This window comes from Rhineura floridana, chromosome 1 (assembly GCF_030035675.1).
Source record: "Rhineura floridana isolate rRhiFlo1 chromosome 1, rRhiFlo1.hap2, whole genome shotgun sequence".
NCBI lineage: Eukaryota > Metazoa > Chordata > Lepidosauria > Squamata > Rhineuridae > Rhineura > Rhineura floridana.
This window is the reverse complement of record NC_084480.1, coordinates 213749527-213769182: the sequence shown is the minus strand read 5'-3', so window position 1 is coordinate 213769182 and position 19656 is coordinate 213749527. Positions and strand designations below refer to the sequence as shown.

General features: G+C 39.4%; 1 protein-coding gene across 6 annotated transcripts in view; it reads right to left on the bottom strand.

Annotated features, from left to right (window-relative positions):
* NUP153 (nucleoporin 153) overlaps positions 1-19656 on the bottom strand; it is a 50806-nt gene that overhangs the window by 9588 nt on the left and 21562 nt on the right. For 4 of the 6 annotated variants that reach the window (XM_061592198.1, XM_061592188.1, XM_061592161.1 and 1 more), the window contains exons 9-18: positions 17029-17175; positions 15258-15310; positions 13512-13641; positions 12605-12742; positions 11052-11144; positions 10775-10865; positions 10312-10416; positions 6934-7557; positions 4939-5133; positions 2324-3133 (exon numbers count right to left, since the gene is read on the bottom strand). In XM_061592198.1, the coding sequence (XP_061448182.1) occupies positions 2324-3133; positions 4939-5133; positions 6934-7557; positions 10312-10416; positions 10775-10865; positions 11052-11144; positions 12605-12742; positions 13512-13641; positions 15258-15310; positions 17029-17175 (2386 nt within the window). The remainder of the gene's footprint in view (positions 1-2323; positions 3134-4938; positions 5134-6933; positions 7558-10311; positions 10417-10774; positions 10866-11051; positions 11145-12604; positions 12743-13511; positions 13642-15257; positions 15311-17028; positions 17176-19656) is intronic. The other 2 variants (XM_061592179.1, XM_061592209.1) reach the window with 2 other exon arrangements.

Here is a 19656-nt window from a genome sequence, read left to right as displayed (position 1 = left end):
GGAGGCTCAGATTTCGGCAGTAAGCCGGGCAGCCTGGTATCAACTACACCTCATACGAAGGCTGCAACCCTACCTTCCTGTTCATCAGCTCCCACTGGTAGTACACGCCCTGGTCACCTCTCGTTTGGATTACTGTAATGTGCTCTACGTGGGGTTACCCTTGAAAACGGTCCGGAAACTACAACTTATACAAAATGTGGCAGCTCGACTACTTATGAACAGTCGCCGCCGGGATCACATCACACCAGTGTTGTTCGATCTACACTGGCTTCCAGTTGTTTTCCGGGCCCAATTCAAGGTGTTGGTATTAACCTTTAAATCCCTATACGGTCTCGGCCCAGTTTATCTTACGGAGCACCTTCAACGCCACCAATTATGCCGCCCGACAAGATCAGCCACACAGGGCCTTCTCTCAATCCCGCCGACAAAAACAGCTAGATTGGCGGGTACTAGAGAGAGGGCATTCTCAGTGGCGGCCCCCACCCTCTGGAACTCCCTCCCACAAGATCTCCGGCATGCCTCTTCCCTAAATACATTTCGTACAGCCTTAAAGACCTGGCTCTTTCAACAGGCCTTCGGGATTTCCGGGGAGGGTTAATTACTAAGATTGGAATGCCTCCTACCCTGTTTTAATATTATTGTCTGCTGCTGTATTGTTCTTATATTGTTTTTATATTGTATCATTGTATTGTATTTTATCATATTATGTTTTAACTGTTGTACGTCGCCTAGAGTGGCCATTGGCCAGATAGGCGACACAGAAATTAAATTTATTATTATTATTATCTTCTTTATTTCTAAGATCAGTCTTCTCTTTCTACAACAGGGACACTTTTACATTCTCCTATTCCAGACTCAATCATTGTAATGTTTTATGTTATGGTCTTCCTGCTACTCCATCTTAAAAATCTTTGTTCTCAAGTCTTCTGCTTGTTTGATCTGTTAAAGCACATTGCTTTGACCATGCATTTTCCCTTGTCCACTTTCTAGCACTGGATTCCTTTTCCATCTTGCATCTATCATAAGCCATTACTGAACTTTGTGTCTTCATTCTCTTGCTTCTTGCTATCTCTGTCCCCTTGTAATAAATAAAACAATAATTGCAACATCTCAATGTTCTGTGATTATTTTCCTGACTGTAATTCAACTAAGAGTCAGCCAGCTCCTAGGAAATCATCCATTCATAAATGCCTATGTATAAAGAATGTTATATACAATTCTCATTCAACTCACATATTCAGTTTCTCAAAATATGGTTCCTATTCCAACTTTCCTATGCTCTAAGCATACCTTTCTTTAAGAGATGTTGTTTAATACTGGCTATCTTACCAGTCAAAAATACTTTGTCAACTCAACAGTTAAGCAAGAGCTGAGTATTTAAAGGATTTATTTTGTAAAAGTATAGCAAAGAGAGATTGATGCCAAGGACAGAACTTAGTTAACTGATGAAAATTAAACTCTTGTGAGCAGTTATTTATAGCCAGCTATATTATACACATTAAAAGTATGCCAACGACATTCAAGAAATTGAAGAGTTATCTGGAATCCCTGGGGCAGCCCACAGTTTGTTATGGTTTATTATTCATGTGAAAAATCACCCAGGAAACCGAAGTTATCCATAAATAAAATAAAATATTGTTTAATATTGATCATACAATCAGCAACTGTAAATACCTAAGGTAGTATTTAACCACAGTCAGAAAATAGTCAAGTCAATTAAACAACATCCCAACCCTAATGATATTGCACCATTTCTGACATCTAGCTATTAAAATATCTCTGCACAAGCCATTCAATCACATCTTAAGGTGACAGAATTTAAAATCTGAAATGACTGCTATTCCATAATTAAAGAGCATCTCAACAATTCACTTCAGATATTTAAGTGTAAACAGTAATTAACACTACCAATTCTCTCAGATAAACTTAATCCACCTCTTAATTAGAGCTACTGTCAGAATTCTTATCTAAAGTATTTGGAGGACTCAGTTTAGAAGAACAGATGGGCTGTTTCAAAGCATCAGATCCTCCCAGTATCTATGGGCAGGTTGCCAATTTTAGCACTGAGTTTAGTCTATAGAACTGAGCCTTAGATGACCAAATGAGCGGTGCCATTTATAGCTAATTTCCCACCGCATTAGGCTATCCAAGGAGTACCTGCTTTTTCTAAGCACTGCCCAAACATTTCACTAGGAAACACTTTCTTCTGAAGTATTTCAGGAAATGGTGATCATTAGCAGTATTCCAGAAACAAAAGACTGGCAACAGAGATAGATACAGCAAGCAACTAAAGTCTGAAACTGTAAGGAATTTTTGCACCTACTTGCAGTGCTTGCTTGTGACCCAAATGAAAAAGCTGGCTTTGCTTGTTGTTCAGCTTCTTTGTCTGCTGGTTTTGTCAGGCTGAAACTAAATGTAGGCTTTCCTGTGCTGTCATCTTTGGTTTGCTCTGCCTTCCCAACTGAAAACATGGGCTGTGCCTTTGATTCTTCATTCTCTGTTTTCTTTCCAAACACGAAAGGATTAGAAGGGACAGTCACAGGTTCCACATTACCAAAAGAGAAGCTACCTTTTGTTGAAGGATCATTCTTCTCCTCTACTTTCTTAAAGGAAAAGGGAGTTACTGCAGCTTCTTTTTCCTCTGTATTTCCAAATTTAAAGCCACTTATTCCAGTTTTATTCTCAGATGCAGCTGAAGAGGCTGTGGAACCTGTGCCAAAAGTGAAACCTCCTACAGCAGGCTTGCTAAGTCCCTCTTTCTTTTCTTGCTGTCCAAGGTTAGCTATTCCAAATTGAAATGATGTAGATGTACTTCTAGCTACAGAGGGAAGTCCAAAACTGAAGCTGCTGTTATTCTTGCCATCTTTCACACTGTCCTCTAATTCAGACTCTGAAGGAAAGCTTCCTAGTTTGGACCCTTCTGTTTTAGAGAACTTAAAGCCTCCTGTCATCATGTTTGCAGATGATCCCAGTTCTGATGTAATACCTAATTTGAATCCTGTTTGCTCTCCAAATTTGAAGTTTTTCCCTGCATTGTCCAACATCTGAGGTGATTCTGAGGATGATGATTGAATACCAAATTTGAATGATGTAGTAGATGGGGCTGTAGAAGCAGCAGCACCAGTACCAAATGCTGAAAAGAAGACAGTACAGCAAGTATGTTAAAGGCATAACGTCTTTACACAGAGAAAGCCTGCATGGTCTAGTTCCAGTTGCTTCATAAGTTAATCATAGCAACATTTTTATGTTAAAGATTATTTTTTGTTGGAAAAGTGTGATTTTTCTCCATCCACAGAATTAGGTGTTCTTATAAATGATTCATTCTAGATCAAAAATTACTGATGAGCTCTGATTAAGAAATACGAGTCAAAGAAAATTTGGGGAGAGGATAAATGTATTTTTCTCCATAGATTTGAAGATGGTGTCAGCATCATTAATACAGTTGTATGTAAAAACTTATTGGAAAATAATTTTTAAATTATTCTTCTAATAAGAGTAATTATGTGACTATACACACTCTGGGAAGAATAAATAGGCTTTGCTAAACTCATTTTGTTGAAGAAAAGGATCTTCTACAAATGTATGTAAGAAAAAGGCCACTTGCATTCACCAGAATGAGCAAATTTCACTGGAATGACATCACTTCTGTTACTAAAGTGGGTGATCCGCATGCTGAGTGCCAAAACGAGAAAGGGAGAGAGCGGGAGGGAGCCAATGCAGGCAGGAGGGGAAGACCCCTCAGGAATGCAGAGGAATCCTGTTTTGGAGGAGAAAAAAAATTAAAGCACAGTCCCAGCAAAGGGGTGCAACAAGGACCCTACTCTCATGCTGTCAATGCTTGCTGGCAGCAGAGAGCAGCATGCAGACATGAGCCCTCAATCAGCTGGAATTGAGAGGTTCAGTAAAAGGCAAGCAGAAAAGCTTGTTATTCAGCCTGGGATCTATGCCGCCCACAGAATGCTCTTCAAGTGCACCAAACCCATTTTCTCTCCTTCTTCCCCCTCTGTAAGGATCCTTGTAACTGTGAGGAAAACTCTGTTGTTTAAAGGGCTAGAGAAAAGGGAAACTGGTGTTACAGGAGGCACATCCTCCTAACCCAGAAATGGAGAACCTCAAGCCCAAGGCCCAAATGCTACCCTAAAGTCCTCTCTATTTGGTCCTTGGCCTTGGTCCTCCAAGGCCCACACTCCTTGATGGTCCTGCCTTGAACCCTCCGTGAATGATTTTGTATGGTGGGAATGTGTCCTTGCATTTTGTTAATGCCTCTTGGTTGCCTGGATGGAGGATAGATTTGTTGAGTGTGTGTAGAAACTAGTCTACTGTACAAAAGTAACACTCACATTCATTGCTCTGCCCAATTTGCCTCTGACCTTGCCCACCACTGGCATGTGCCCCTTGGAAGGTTATCCAGAAGGGAAAGTGGGCCTGAAAAAGGTTCTCCACCCCTCTTTATAACCTAAGGTTCCTTAAGCTGGAAGGGGGGAAAGCCTCACAGAGTTTAAAGGGGATTAGGGGATAAATTGGATGTGCATCTCTGACAGATGTGGTCTGTATCCACTGCTGTTTTCAATGAATGTGCACATGTATATTTGAATGTGCGTCTCAGCCACATGGAGATGTGCATGTGCATGTGATTCAAGGGCACACTGCACTGAAAGTAACATAATATGAATAGACAATATCTGCATTTGGGTGGTTATCTGACTTAGCCCAGCAGTTCTGGATCCAACAAGTGATACACATGCATAAGACTGCTTCCAGGCATGGCACTTCTCAGTTAGTTGTGAAAAATTAGACGTTAGAGAGGGAGTACAAGGAGAAATGTTCTCTTCACCCTGAGCTTTCAGGGATAGAAAATAAAAGTGGAGGAGTAAAATACACAACCATGATTTTCTTTTGAGAGACACAGAGAGAGAGAGATCTATACTTTTTACATACCTTTGAGTTCAGTCTTGCTGCCTGGTTTTGCACTCTCACAAGCTACGCACTTTGTGGCGTCTGCTTTGTTTTGTACCAAGCAGGTTTCACAGTCCCAGCTTCCCTCTGGTTTCTTGAATTTCTCTAAGCCTAGAAATCCTCCAGAAAGAGCAGGTAATGAGGAAGCACTGCTACTCACCACAGGCACTGAACTTCCTAGATAACAAAACACGATATAAAGTAAACCATTGGCAGTTTTGCCCATGAAGGCCAAACAATGATGCAGATGATACCCATTTGAAACTTGAAAGAGAAATTTAGATAGAAATTGAATTATCCAAACTGAAATTAATGGCATGTATCCAATGTAGTGTTAAGTAACTCATTCCATTTGCACAAGGATTTATACTTGCACAATGGAACTTTCCCCCCTCCTCCCCCATGCCCCTCCTAAATCTTCTTCTGGAGGTTCCACCAACTCTCCAAGGTAGATTTTGGGAGGGTGAAGGACATGCGTTGGAGGAGCAGAGGGGGGAAGTTCAGTTGTGCAAGCATAAACCCTTGTACTAATGGAATAAGTATATTGGATACTGCCTAATAACTGCCCTTTGGCAGAGCAGACTATGCTGCTATCTTCAAGCAGTACAGACCATCATTTTAGTGTTTTCTCCCTCTGAAGAAGCTATTATAGTTGTCTATACTTTTTAACTGTTAGGGATTCCAGTTTATGACATTTCCTATATCAATACATATAATAAAAATGTTCACGGCTGCACATATAGGTGGTGCTAAGCCAACAGCAGCATGAACGCTTCTACCCCCCGCCCCCCGCCTGCATGCAGCTTGCCACTGCGCACCTCAGCAAGCAGGCAAGGCTATGCCGGTGGCAGCCTTGGACAGCGGGCAAAAGGGGCAGCTTAGGTGGGATGGTGGTGCCAGTAGTGGCAGCTTGGGTGAGAGACTGGTGTGTAGTCTAGGTGCACTGCACAACAGCACGGTTTATCTGCACTGGTGGCAGCAGCCCGGGCAGGTGGGGGAAGGCCTTTGTGTGGCCTAGGTGCGTTGTGTGGTGGCAGAGTTTGTCCAAGGTGGGGCAGCAGAACAGGTGAGGCAAGTGGGTTGGTGAGGGGAGTGGGCATGCCTGGGAGGTTGGCAAGGGTGGTGAGCAGGGGGCAGAGCATTTAAACATCAGCTATATTTTTATGAAGAAATGGGTGATGTTTTGTCAACATCTTCATAGGAGATCTCAGGTGAGCTAGATAGGGAAAAATATTTGTAACTAGAATATTCAAAACCATCAGAACACAGATTCTTGCATATGACAAGAGCTAATTTTCTTACATGATTAATGTACCAGTGACAACCTCATGAATTTTAATTGTTTAGGGTAACACGAGAAATAGTTTCAGAGAGGTGTCAGATTCCATTTATTTTTTGAATAACTAGGAGGAAATTACCTATATTTTCTTCCTATTTTAAGGACACAATCCACAATCTAGTAATGTTGCATTTTTTACTGTCAATATAAAATCCACTTAGGAAAGATAATCAAAGGTGACCTCCTTTTCCTTCAGTCTGGGCTTCTAAGAATTCAATCTTAATCAGACTGAAGCTAGAATTCGTAAGAGCCTATATAGTTTGTTGAATAAGCCAGAATGTCAGGTTAGGATGAGATTATTCTTAGTCCTAGTCTGCCAAGGGGTTAATTTCTGGAAGTCAGAAGAATGAATGCAGCAAAACAATCTGTTATAAAAATAAAGAAAGGAATCCTGAAAAATATTATATGCTCTTTTCAGAATCCCTCCACTTTGCTTCTGCTGGCCATCATATAATAAATGTTGTATATTGTATATTGACAAAAAGGGATGAGAACAGGAAATTTAATTACAAATATGGCAAAAGAGACTTCATAGTATATTCTCACATTTGAAACTCCAGTGCCCTGTGTTTTATTTTCATTACTAATGGAGATAAACATTTTCCCCAAAAAACAATTTCCAAAGGCTGCAAACTCACCTGGTTTGTCTGACTGACAGGCCACACATTTGCTATCCTCTGCCTTATTTGACACTAAGCACACAGAACATTCCCAAGCACCTTGTGGCTTCTTGAATTTGTCTCCAAATCCTAAACTGACTGTAAGATCAGTGGAGCCAGAAGAGGAAGTCACTGTTGTTGCATTGTCTGCCACCGCAGGCAACACAAGAGCTGGTTTTACTCCTGTTCCAGGTTTTGGTGTCTCACAGGCCACACATTTTGTAGCTTCCGGTTTATTCTGGACCAAACAAGTATCACAGTCCCAAGTTCCAGCTGCTGCCTTAAACCTATCTCCAAAGCCCTGTGTCCCCGTTGAAGAAACAGCTGATTTGACAGTGATGTTCTGAGTTAAACTACCAGTCTGCTTAGTAGTGTCTGATGCTGGCACTTTAGCAGCTTGACAGGCTATGCATTTGTTATCTGCCAGCTTATTTTGTACAAGGCATGTATCACACTGCCAATAGGTTGATCCTTGTTTCAAAGTATCTCCAAGTCCTGAACCCACTCCAGAGAAACTACTTATTGCAGGCCTTGTATAAACTACTGTGCTTGCTGCAACAGGCGGAGTAGCTGCTGAAGAGTACGTGGTTGGAGAAGCAAAGCCTAAGAAAAAGAACAGGAAAAAGCCAGAGTTTCTAACATATACTCTCCTTCTACAGGAAGACCAAACAAACCATTTTAAAATTGAAGTATCACCAATTTAGGATAATGTAGAGCACGTGGTTACTCAGATCTAGAAAGATTGGGGGGAAATGGAAGAATTACTCCTTGTTGTGGTTTGGTAAAAATCACAGCACCTAAAATGAAAACCTTGCAGAAAGTTTTATACATATTGTTGTATATGTATACATACGTATACTTCCAGTCTCTTTTCCATTGTTGAATAAAATACAATTAACAAGTTTATTTGGAAGGGTAAACCCTTTCAAGCAGCACTATCACTTAGTTAGAAAGGACTACTAGCTATTCTGAATACGATTAAATATGCAGCTGTTTTGACATCAGGTTTCTCAATGGAGATCAAACTTTGAAAACAGGAGTAGAATCATGGAACAATATCCCTTAGAAACCCCTTTAAGGAAGGAATGCCCTGATCCAAAAATACTGGGGCACTATTAAACATCCAAAGAAAAAATATGTTATAAAAATTTAGTGAAAGTATAGTTATACCCATTGAAATTTCATCTAAAGTCTCAGCAGGGTTTCGCCATGGGTAAAAATGTGAGTAATTGTTCTGGCTGGGAGGAAAATGGCCCATAGAGATATAGATCATATGGATACAGATAGTGATATTTCTACAATGAACAAGGGTTATCATCCTTTGATAATGTAGGGTCTCAACTACAAAGTCTGTTCATATTTTCAATACTTAGAATTAAAAAACACGTGCTAAGGCTTCAAGATTATGTAATACTGATCAAAGGAAAGGTCAGCTTTCTAAAGTTCATGCTATTCTGATTAATCTAGATTCTTTTTAATGAAAGATGCAGACAACAATGGAAACTGATTTGAAAATCCCTATTACTAAAGAAAGCTGGCAATATATTTACAGCTGACAATGATGTCTCTCAATGACGGTGGTTATTTAGATTATATCAAATGTAGTGCTAAATGACTGCAAGGATTTAAGATTGCACGAAGCAACTCTCCCTCCTGTCCCTAAACCCGCTCCAGAGGGTTGGGGGGAAACTCAGGACAGATTCTTGCACTAATGGAACAAGTTAGCTAGATACCACCCTTAAAAAAAATAACATTGTTAGTTTATACACCAAACTGGATTAAGAAAATTTATAATCTTAATACTGGAGGTATGCTATTGGAAGTCGCCATAAATCGTAATCAACTTGAAGGCACATAACAAGAACAAAAGCTACATTAGCCAACTATATGTATATTTTGGTATTACAGAAAGAAAACAACTGAATATGTAATTCAGAAAGTGCTAAAATGGCCTTGTTGACTGATATGAGGGGACTAATTAGGGTTAGTGGACAGAAAACTAGTGGCTAATATACAGGTAGCTAGGATGCTTATGACTAAAAATTGGGAATCTTATAAAACCCCTACTTTGATTGAACAGCTGCCAAAGATATGGATTATGATAATGACCACTGTTTCATAGTAGATCAGGCAATCTACAGGCAAACAGTAAGGTAAAGTTTGGAAGTGTTTCATTCTATAAGGAAATACACATAGACTATCAACAGGGAGTAAGCTTATTCTAGGAGTTATATTAACTTTGTTGTGGTTGTCATTTTTCTTTCTGTATAGTCATTATTTGTTTATTCTTTGTTCGTTTATTCTTGTGCAAGTTTAATGGTTCTGTATTAAAATATATTTTTTTAAAAACTGAGGTATCAATCTCAGATCAGTAATTGATTATTGAACTAACAACTTGCAATCATTTGCACAAACTAGATTCATATACTTCAATTTTGGAACAATGTTAACACTGTTCATAGCTATTTTAGGTAGTTTAAAAAACACCCAAAATTAATCTATCCTGATAGCAATATTTAGGTTCACACAGAATTCCATACATTCTGACAAAGACTAAAGTAGCAAAAAGTAGGAAAGGAAGAACTGTGAGCCAGAAGGTGATAAGGGCATAGAAGCTGTATCCCCATCCCTTAGGCTATGCTTAAAGTTCACACCGATTTTTGAGCTGTCATCAGATACTATGTTTTCACACATTAATTTCACCGGCATACAGTCTGAAAACTTACTGATAAAGAAAAAAATCAGACAAACTAGAGTCTGCATCCAATGTTCAATATACACAGTTCTGATTGGGAATTGTTTAGTGCTAAATTTTAACGATCACAGATCTGGTAGAATGGGAATATGGCTAATTACTATCTTGCTAAAACGTATGACTGTTTAAAAATAAACTGGACAATATATATTATCTGAACAATATATATTAAGAATTGTCTTATACTCCCTAATCTGGGATGATTTAGATAGAGACACCATGGAGCCCTGTTAGTCTTTATTCTGGAGAAGGGAGCGTACATTTTACTCACGCATATTTACCCAAGCATGCAGAGCAATAAGGCTCATGGAAAATCTCTGTTACAAGATTTTTCTATGAGCCTTATTGGCCTGTATGCTTGGGAAAGGCAATGGGAAAACCTTGAACTATTCATACCTCTAAGATATAGGATGAGCATGAGTCACTGCTGATTAAAAAAAGAAACCAGAACAGCTCCCATTATGTTACTAGACTGCTTCATAAGCATTCAACATCTGATAAACAATTTTTCAGCCTCTCCATTCAACATAGTTGTTTTCTTTAAAGTTTCATATAAATACAATATTGCCAGTTACTAACTAAAACCTCATCAATTGACTCACCGGGGCCCTTTAAAATATCCAGCACACTTCCTTCTTTCAAGACTTTTGCAGGCTTAAAGGGACCATCACACTCATTTGCTCTCTTATTGCTGATATTATTGATAGCTGCAGATGTGAAGAAAATAATTGTTTGAGGAGCTTCATGGCTTGGACTATATGTACTTGAAAGGATCCCCCCTCCCGAGGAATACATCACTTGTAAACAGTACACATTTATCTTTAATGGGGTAGCTTACTGGATGAATTACAATCTAATCTATTTGGGGTCCACAGGAGCCAAATAATTATGAGGTAAAGATGCTTGGATATGGTTTTATCGAAACTGAATTTTATCCAGAACTGATACCTGGAATACATTAATTTCTGATATCACAATGGACATTTTAAAAAGTCAAATCTTAACTAGGGTCTGACCAGAATTCTCTGCTAGGGGAAAACGTTTACATTAAATACACTTAATTACCTGCATTTATCAGAGGCAACACTGGAGTATCCTTGGGTCCTGCAGGATCAGATGATTTTGCAACAGGAACACTAAATTTGAACCCACCAACCTGGCAGAGATTTAAAAAAAAGGCAAAAGAGGACAATAACCTAGCTTGCACATCCTAATAAATGTGAATTGTAGATTTCTGGTTCCTAACACTGAATTTCTAAACTGAATATTAAATATATATTTTATCTCTTCTATCATTCCCATCTTTCTTTTGTTATAAGTTTACATATGCATTATTACTTACAAACACAGATGGCAGCACTTCTGCTTCTGTAGATTTTACAATTGGAGATGAAAATCTGAACACAGGACTGCTAGCATTACTGGCTGGTTGCACCTGATTTTTTAAAAAAATTAATTTTTTTAATAGCTTGAATGAAGTGAATCACTAGTCACTAGTTAATAATGCAAAAAACCCCAACAAATACATTCAAATTTGGAAAGAGATTTTGGCATGGATCCAAAGCAACCCATTCTGCATGCCCAAGACAAATTTAGACTTCTGTTTCTCAAGCAGAAGCCATTGTCTTCTCACCCTGTACAGCACAAGAAGTTGTTTATCATACTTGAGTTTCAAAAGCAGTTTGCAATATATCACAGGACTTGTGTCAATGTTTATAGCAGTAGGGTCAGATCTACACCATACATTTAAAGCACTTCTATACCACTAACGGTCATGGCTTCTCCCAAAGAATCCTGGGAACTATAGTTTGCTAAGGGAGCTGAGAGTTGTTAGGAGACCTTTAATGAACAACGCTTTCCAGGAGTCTTTGGGGGAAGTCATGACTCTTCAAAATGGAATAAGAGTGGTTTGAATGTGTGGTGTGGATGTGACTGCTAGTGTCAATACTTATTCTATTTCTGAACTCCTAACTCCTTAGCAGTTTTTCCCCCCTTTGGCACTCACAGTACCTAAATTTCCACTACTTAAAGAGGTTTTTTTAAATTAAAAAAAAATTATGCTGACTCAAGAGTAGCATGAATTAGTCTATCTCTCAAGTACTGAATTAACTGACTAAACCTATACATGCCTACTCAGAAGTAAGCGCCACTGGGGTTTACTCACGGATAAGTGAGAATAGAATTGTAACTTATGTATCCTTAAAGCTTACTGGGTGTATTGCTACAATGTAACTTTTTACAAACTGCTACACTGAACAAAGTCATCCCCCATCAAGAGCCTCTGTAGTTCAGTATAACTGGCCCAACTATAAAAACAATCCAGTGAAAACATTTGTCTCAGTACCACCAATATGACAACTACACTACTATCAATCTTCATTTATTATCAACCTTTGTAACAGGGGTGCTCTAAAGCCCAAGGGAAGCACTGCCTCATGGAACCCTTCTGGTGACTGCACACCAGTGGTGGGTGAGCCAAAGACAAAAGTGGGTGAAGCAACAGGTGTGACTCTTACATTTGAACAGTTGCTACATTCCACCCATGCAAAAGTCAAATTTCTACACATCTCTCTGCATTCAGGCAAACAAGAAGGCATCACCATAGCTCAAGGATACATTCTGGCCAGGCAAATACACTCAATGAGGGCACAGAGCAGGGCCAATGAAGGGTGGGGACTGGGAACAGTCTGACAGCCAGACAGGGAGGCCTGGAGGGCTGCTTTAGGGCCCAGGGTTTGAGATCCCCCATCCATAGAAGATGCCAAGGTAGCACAGCCTATGCCCATATGACTGAACATTTAAGTGAGATGGAGAGCAAAACGGTTTGATGAAGCCACAGAAGGGAAGAGGTAGATATGGGCATGCAAGCAAAACCTTCATTCACATACAAATTACCTTTTGAGCCACTGATTGTGCAGCGCTGACAGGTGAAGATGAAACAGTAGTACTAACAAGAGAGCCAAAGCTGAAGTTTGGCAAAGATGATGTACTGATGGGTAAAGATATTTCTGGTAGTACTGGCATCTCCATCTCCTAGAATTGAGCATTATGAGATTATTTTTCAAGTTCCATTAAAATATGTATTTTAGTTCTACTCAGCCCATTTCTACAGAAAAAAGATGAAAGCAACTCAGCCATTAATGAAACAGTTGTTAACTTAACCACTGAAATCTTAAGGAATTTTAATTCACACACACACCCCAAAAATGCTTACAGGGTAAATAAAAGTGCAGAGTATATGAAACTTCAGATAAAGGATATGACTGTTTTAAAGCTTTTCCTGTATTAACTGCAGCAAAAGCAGAGCCTTCGCCAGCAGCAGTTACAGCAACATCCCATGAGTTGTACCTATGTCTCAAAACCTATTGAGCTGTAACTTACTGCAACTGTAAGTTTGCACTGATTGCCACTATACAGGGCCATTCCTACACCCCTTATGATGCCACTGCTAAATGAAAAAGCATCTTGCAGAGCACTCCTGATTCACGAGGGCACTTTCCCTAGTTTTTAGTGTTATTCCTGCTCCAATGCAGACGACAAGTCCACCTCTTCAATTTCTAAACTGGAGTATGGATCCACTGTGCTGGGACCCTTTGTATAAAAATCCTATACTCTACTACTGCTGCAAAGTAGAGCATAGGCTTGGTCAGCTTTAAAATGTAATGATGAAAATACTAAACGTTCCTTTATTCAATCAGCCTGGGGATAAGCAGCTCTGAAGCTCAAAACTACTCATCATGTATTATCTCGATTTCACAGCTTCTAGATTTATTTTTTTACCCTTACAAACAAATATTCTTACCTCCTCTTGTGCAGATTTTGATACATAGTGGACACCTCTTTCCCTTCTCATCTTGCCACCACCACTGCCTCCTGCTGCAGGAGAAAGTCCATTGGTTGCAGAAGTACTGAACCTGGGGTTTGTGACACTGCTGACAGATAATCAGTATGTTATATAGCATTTCAAGGTCCTACAAACAAAGCAACAACAAAGCATGCATATGCACACTGATGATAACCATATATCAATATATACAAGGGGAAAAGGAATCCATAAAGAGGCTACATAAAATGGCAAAGTTGTAAGGCAGATATTAAAATAGAAAAGTAAGATGTTGTAAAAACTGTTTTTAGCAACTTGGATAGTGTGTAAATTTCACAAAAGAAATGACCCTCACTATTTTGGACACCTGAGGGACTTATGTGCCCTTGCAAGCAGGGTAGGGGGGATGCACATTTAGTAACGGGTGATCTTACACAATCAGTCTGGTAGGGTTTCAGTGCACAGCCAATGTGGTGTATTGGTCAGAGTGCTGGAGTGGGACCTGAGAGACCAGGGTTCAAATGCCCACTTGGCCATAAAGCTCACTGACCTTGGGCCAGTCACTGTTTCTGGCCTAATCTATCTCATACGGTTGTTGTTATGATAAAATCAGTAGGGGGAGAGCCATGTTTGTATACCACCTTGAGCTCCTTGGAGGAAAAGTGGGATATAAACGTAGCGGTAGTAATAAAATATCAATAGTAATAAGAATTTGTCACTGGAATAGAATTTGGACCGCTTGTAATGTTTGCAACAAATGTTTGGACATTTGGACTACTTGTAAAGTTTGCAACTCCTTATATCATTTGTCAATTATAAGTGCTCAAGTCACCCTAATTCATTTTCTGTTTAAAGCTACTACCTCTATCTTCAGTTCAGAACGGGATCTTGTGCATTTCATATTCCAGGCTTGTATTTCAGAAGCCTGGTTCACAGGTCACAGTAAGACAAACTACAGCTTAATGGGATCATGCAAACGTACTGGCTTCTGGAGAGAAGCTTACACCTGCTTTGCTCCTTCACAGTTCTTTTAGCTCAATGTAGAGTGACAGCTAAGCCAAGGTTTGGTTTAGCGTGCCATCTGAACCTGGGATTGTGGTTAAACTCTCTCTTCCTTAATCTTGGCTACAGATTATAGTTAAGAAGGAGAGAGTTTAACCATGATCCCAGGTATGGATGACATGCTGTGCTGAGCTGAACTCAAAGGACTAGGGAGGTGCAAAGCACATGTGATCTCAGGAAGTAGCACATTCATGCTAAGCCATGGTTTGCCTTAGCATTACATGCGAATGTGCCCAGAGTTGCTGTTTCCTAAGTAAAAACAACAAAGAGTCTTATGGCACCTGAAACACTGACTGTACTTTTTGCATTTCATTTCCCTTTGACTTTACGGTTCCCTCTCCCCATATGTACATATATCACTAGCAGAGAATTATACTTCATGCATCTAATGAAGTAGATTCTAACCATGAAAGTTTATGTCATAATAAATTTGTTAGTTTTTAAGATGCCACAAGACTTTTTGTTGCTTTTGCTGCAACAAGACTAACACAGCTACATCGCTAGAAACTTCTTTCTACGTAAACATTTCTCTGTTATTACTACCCTCTAGGATAATGCATATTATTCAGTTACTTGCATTGAAAAAAAGGACAAATTTACATAGTTCCAGTCCACAAGAGCTACCACAAGAGGTCCTTTGGAACTAGGATAGACATCACATACCTATCTGACAATTCTGTTTGCTGATCTACTACCAGATTTTTCTCTTGCGCTCCCTGTAAGGAGAAAAAATACTTTAGGTGTTAATTCACTTTTTCTGATTTGCTACTCCTAGAAAAAGAGAGAGTAAATGTTACAGCAAGTAACAAGAAGTCACTGGTCCTTGTTTACCCAAATGCCTATTTCATGTACTTTTTAATATTTTTGGCTTTCTGCAGTAGTACTCCTTTACTACCTTGAAGTCATCCCAAAAAATCTCTTTCACCGCAAGCTGTATTTCTTCTTGTTAGCAATGCCCATGTGACAGTTCCATTTCTGCCTACAGCAATTATCTACCCTCCCAATTTACAAAGTAAATTGGCTGCTCTAGAGGTTTGAGAAAGAATCATTCTGCAGCATCAGAGATTCAGGGTTGAATCCAATAGTGGCTCTGTACTAATGCAAGCCCTTCTGCAATTCCCTCCTACCCAATGGAGCCTTGTGTCCCTCAAAAAGTTCTAGTGAGGAGTGGGGGACCCTCTAGAACAGTGTGGGACATGGTGCAGAGGCTGCAATTGGTGCAGCGGTAGTGGCAGAGTGCTTCACCTTGCACTAGTAGAAAGGCTTCCACTAGCACAAATCTGCCATTACATACAGTCCTCAGTACATAAGGTTATTTTCAATTAATATATTAAAACTTAGTTTCTCAGATACTTAATAAAATGCAGGAAACATGAAAATTTCCCTTTAGAAACTTCTAACAACTTATTCCAAAGATTTAGATAAACAGAGCCACATGTCAATAGATCTCCAATTTGATCTTCCAATGTTTCGTTTTGTTTTTAACATTTGCGAGCTAAAGGAGTTGTTGCTGTTTGAAATATCTGTAAAACTTTTTAGCAAATCTAATCCACTTCATACACTATGTGCAGTACTTCTCAACAACTGTGGGGCCAGTTGTCCTGGAGGTTTTCCTCTTCCTCCACAATTTTTTAAAAATTACATTTAACTTACTAACCCTATCAGGAGTCCAATTTCCCCATTGAAATTAATGGGAAAGTAAAGCTATGGAATGCCTAACTATTTTCTATTCCTAGCAACTTCTCAAAATAGGGTAGGGAAAATAACTTTGCATTTTGTCTGCATCATAATTTCATTTTTTGTGGTTATACCACTTAAAGAGCACTGCTTCCCCAACATTCCTGTGTGTATGCCCCCCCAAAAAAAATTACAAAGCACTGCAGGTACATTGGACCCCAGGTGTAAATTTTACCGAGGGTTAATTCTGCTCCAAGTTGGCTTTATCTTGACGCAGGAGTTATTTCTCATAGTGCAAAGCTACAACACTGATTTCTAATTTGTAATATTTTTTTGAAAAATAAAGAAGTTACTGGGCCCTTAGTATGAGTCCAGCATTTCACCTTTTCATCTCTTCTGTTTTCTCCTCCAGGGTTTCCTGATAGCCCAATGAGGAATTTCCAGTTAACATTGTGGGGCCCAAGGTGCCCCATCAGCCTTTGTGAGACTGTGTTTTTGGAATAAAATCTATTTTTTTTATTGTTAAACTGGATTCATTGTGAAATCAGTGATTAACGTTATTTGCTGCTAGGACTTCAAGAGGGTCCACTGAAATCCCAACACTAGACTGACACTGTCCAAAATATTAAAAATATTGGTCCACAAGGGTTATACTGTAAAGCAGACATTAGGGCTCCAAATCAGATCACGCTGTGATGATACTGGGGAGGAGTGGGGCTGTGGTTAAGAATGATGTATAGTTAGATGCTTTACCTACCTTATGGTTTATCTCTATTCTCTGTCGGATCCTGCCTGATTCAGCAGCAGATGTAAGAGATGGTTTAAAATATTGTGAACGACTCATTGACAGGGAAACAGTCTTCGGTGTCACAAGCTTCTGGACTGGAGGATAATGGGATTCAGCCTTTAAAGGAAGCAGTGTTGAATGAATCAAAACCAATTTGAATAAAGCTAGTTAATGCAAAATGAAGGTATCTAAATCCATATATGGAGTGTTTATACACGTTTCAAGAGAACAAATATGAAAGTATCTCTTATTACCATTTAAAACCAACATAGTATTCTCTTCTAATATCCAGCATGAAGAAACTCCTGACTTTGTCCAAATTCAATGAATTGTATGTCCATGAATTACCACATTTAAGCTAGAAATTAGGCACATATCTAAAGAAATAAGGCTGAGAGATTGCAACCTCAGTAATCCACACTAGACTGGGAATAGTTGTGACTTACGTCTGAATAAATATGAGTAAGATTGTACTGAATAGATAGATCCCGAAAGTAGTATGGCAATTTTTATTTCAAAGGGAGTCAATTTTTTCAGCTTCAGTGTTACATTAAGTGTCAACATTACATAAGTAAAAAAATATCAAACAGAGATCTTATATATAGTAACAATGGCAAGGAAAATCTTTGCCAAAACACAGAAACAGGAGAGAGGCTCAAGGGAATTAGAACTAATTAGGAAAATCTGGGAGCAACTGGAAGTGATAAAACTAACTGTGATGCTATGACTTCATAAAATAATCAAGGAAGAAATGGAAAAAGTGATACCTTTAATAGTACATACAAGAGAACTGGGTATAACAGATATAGGATTACATTACTTGCAGCTGTGAATTATTGAATGAACTATTAAATTATATTAAAATTTAATTAAATAGCATATTTTTATTTTTATATTCAGATCTATGCGTATAATTCATATTTGCATTTTTGATACTTGTATTGACATGTACTGAGCAATTCTGTCTGGGTTTTTTTAATGGATTATTAAGGAGAATGTTTGTAATATGTATACATATATAATTAAAGAACACTTTGGAATTTGTATTGTTAAAATTTTGAAATCCACATTATTATATAAAAAAGTATATCATAAATCATTTAGTTAGCCATTCCAAACAAACCATTCTAATAGCTAATGAACTGAAGTAGTCATTTTTCTACAGCGGAGGAGGCTCCCCTTCAACGGGTTGCTCTACCCACTCATTCCAATAGGCGGGACTATGCAGATCAGACTTAACTGCTGTCCTGTGTGGGAGAACTCCTCTCCTAGTTCCAGTTCTGCTTAAGCACCAAGAGCACAGGACATTGGCAGAGCTTGGGCAGATGCATGCAGGGACTTGTCTGGAAACCAGAGCCCAGGGAGTCAAGCCCACCTACAGCAGACCAACTATCTCCCCAGAGTCCCAGGAACCTGACCAAGAGAAATGCATGGATGATGAGGATGTTGATAAGCCCAAGTGATCCAGGGTGGTCATTCCGGGCAGACACGTATCCATCTCATACGGCTATTGTGGTACACTAGAGGCTAAGACAACATGGATAAGTGTGAAGTGAATGGTGGGTGGCAATGCTCCACTGAAGTCTCTTCAACCCAACCCCCGTTATGATGGCACAGCTCTGCATGCCAAATTCTGCTACTGGATACATCATATCATTATCAGTGTGGAGTAGTGGTTAGTGTTGGACTAGGACCTGTGAGCCATGAAGCTCATTGGGTGACCTTGGGCCAGTCACTGCCTCTCAGCCTCAGAGGAAGGCAATGGTAAACCACCTCTGAATACCGCTTATTCATACGGTCGCCATAAGTCGGGATTGACTTGAAGGCAGTCAATTTCCATTTAAACACAAGACACAATCACCCTGAGGCAGGAAGTGTCATTATCACTGTTGGGTAGTGATCAGGATTCTTCAGATGGTGGTTATTTTGGAGTTATCAATTTCCATGAAGCTTTTTCAAGGGACACTGCAGGATCAGTTAACTAAATATTCACTAAAAGGAAAAAAAAAAACTTGTGGTGTAAGAACGTACCCGTACTGCCAACAGATATTCCTATCAAACTTCAAAAGCAGAGAAATTGGGTGGCTATCGGGAATGCACTAAGGGAGCAGGAGCTTTGAACTACTCTCTGAGATACTGTACTGCCCTACAAATTTGTAAAAATGCAAACACAATTTGGGTTGGTCTTTCACAGTCCAATCCACTTGCTGTGTAGCTTGGAAGAATTTGGTAACATGTGCCTCTGAGCACAAGGGGGCAGAAGTGGAGAGAGGGGGAGGAGGGAAGAGAAAGAAGAAAAGATGGTGTGGAGTGGGGCAGGAGGGAAGGGATAGGAGGGAAGGTTTGATTATTTGCATGCTTATTGAGTTCACTGGGATTTACTCCTGTGCAATCATGCTTAGAATAGGTGAAACTGACCTGGGGAGGGGCAGGGTGGGGGAGGGAGAAAGGGGAGGAGTAGGGAGAGGGAAGCTTTTAGAACACTGGCAGTTGGTTCTTATTGAGCATGACTGCTCTATCCATAGACTCCAATGTTAATTTTCTTAAATTAATAATAATAATAATAATAATAAAATTTTATTTCTAGGCCGCCTATCT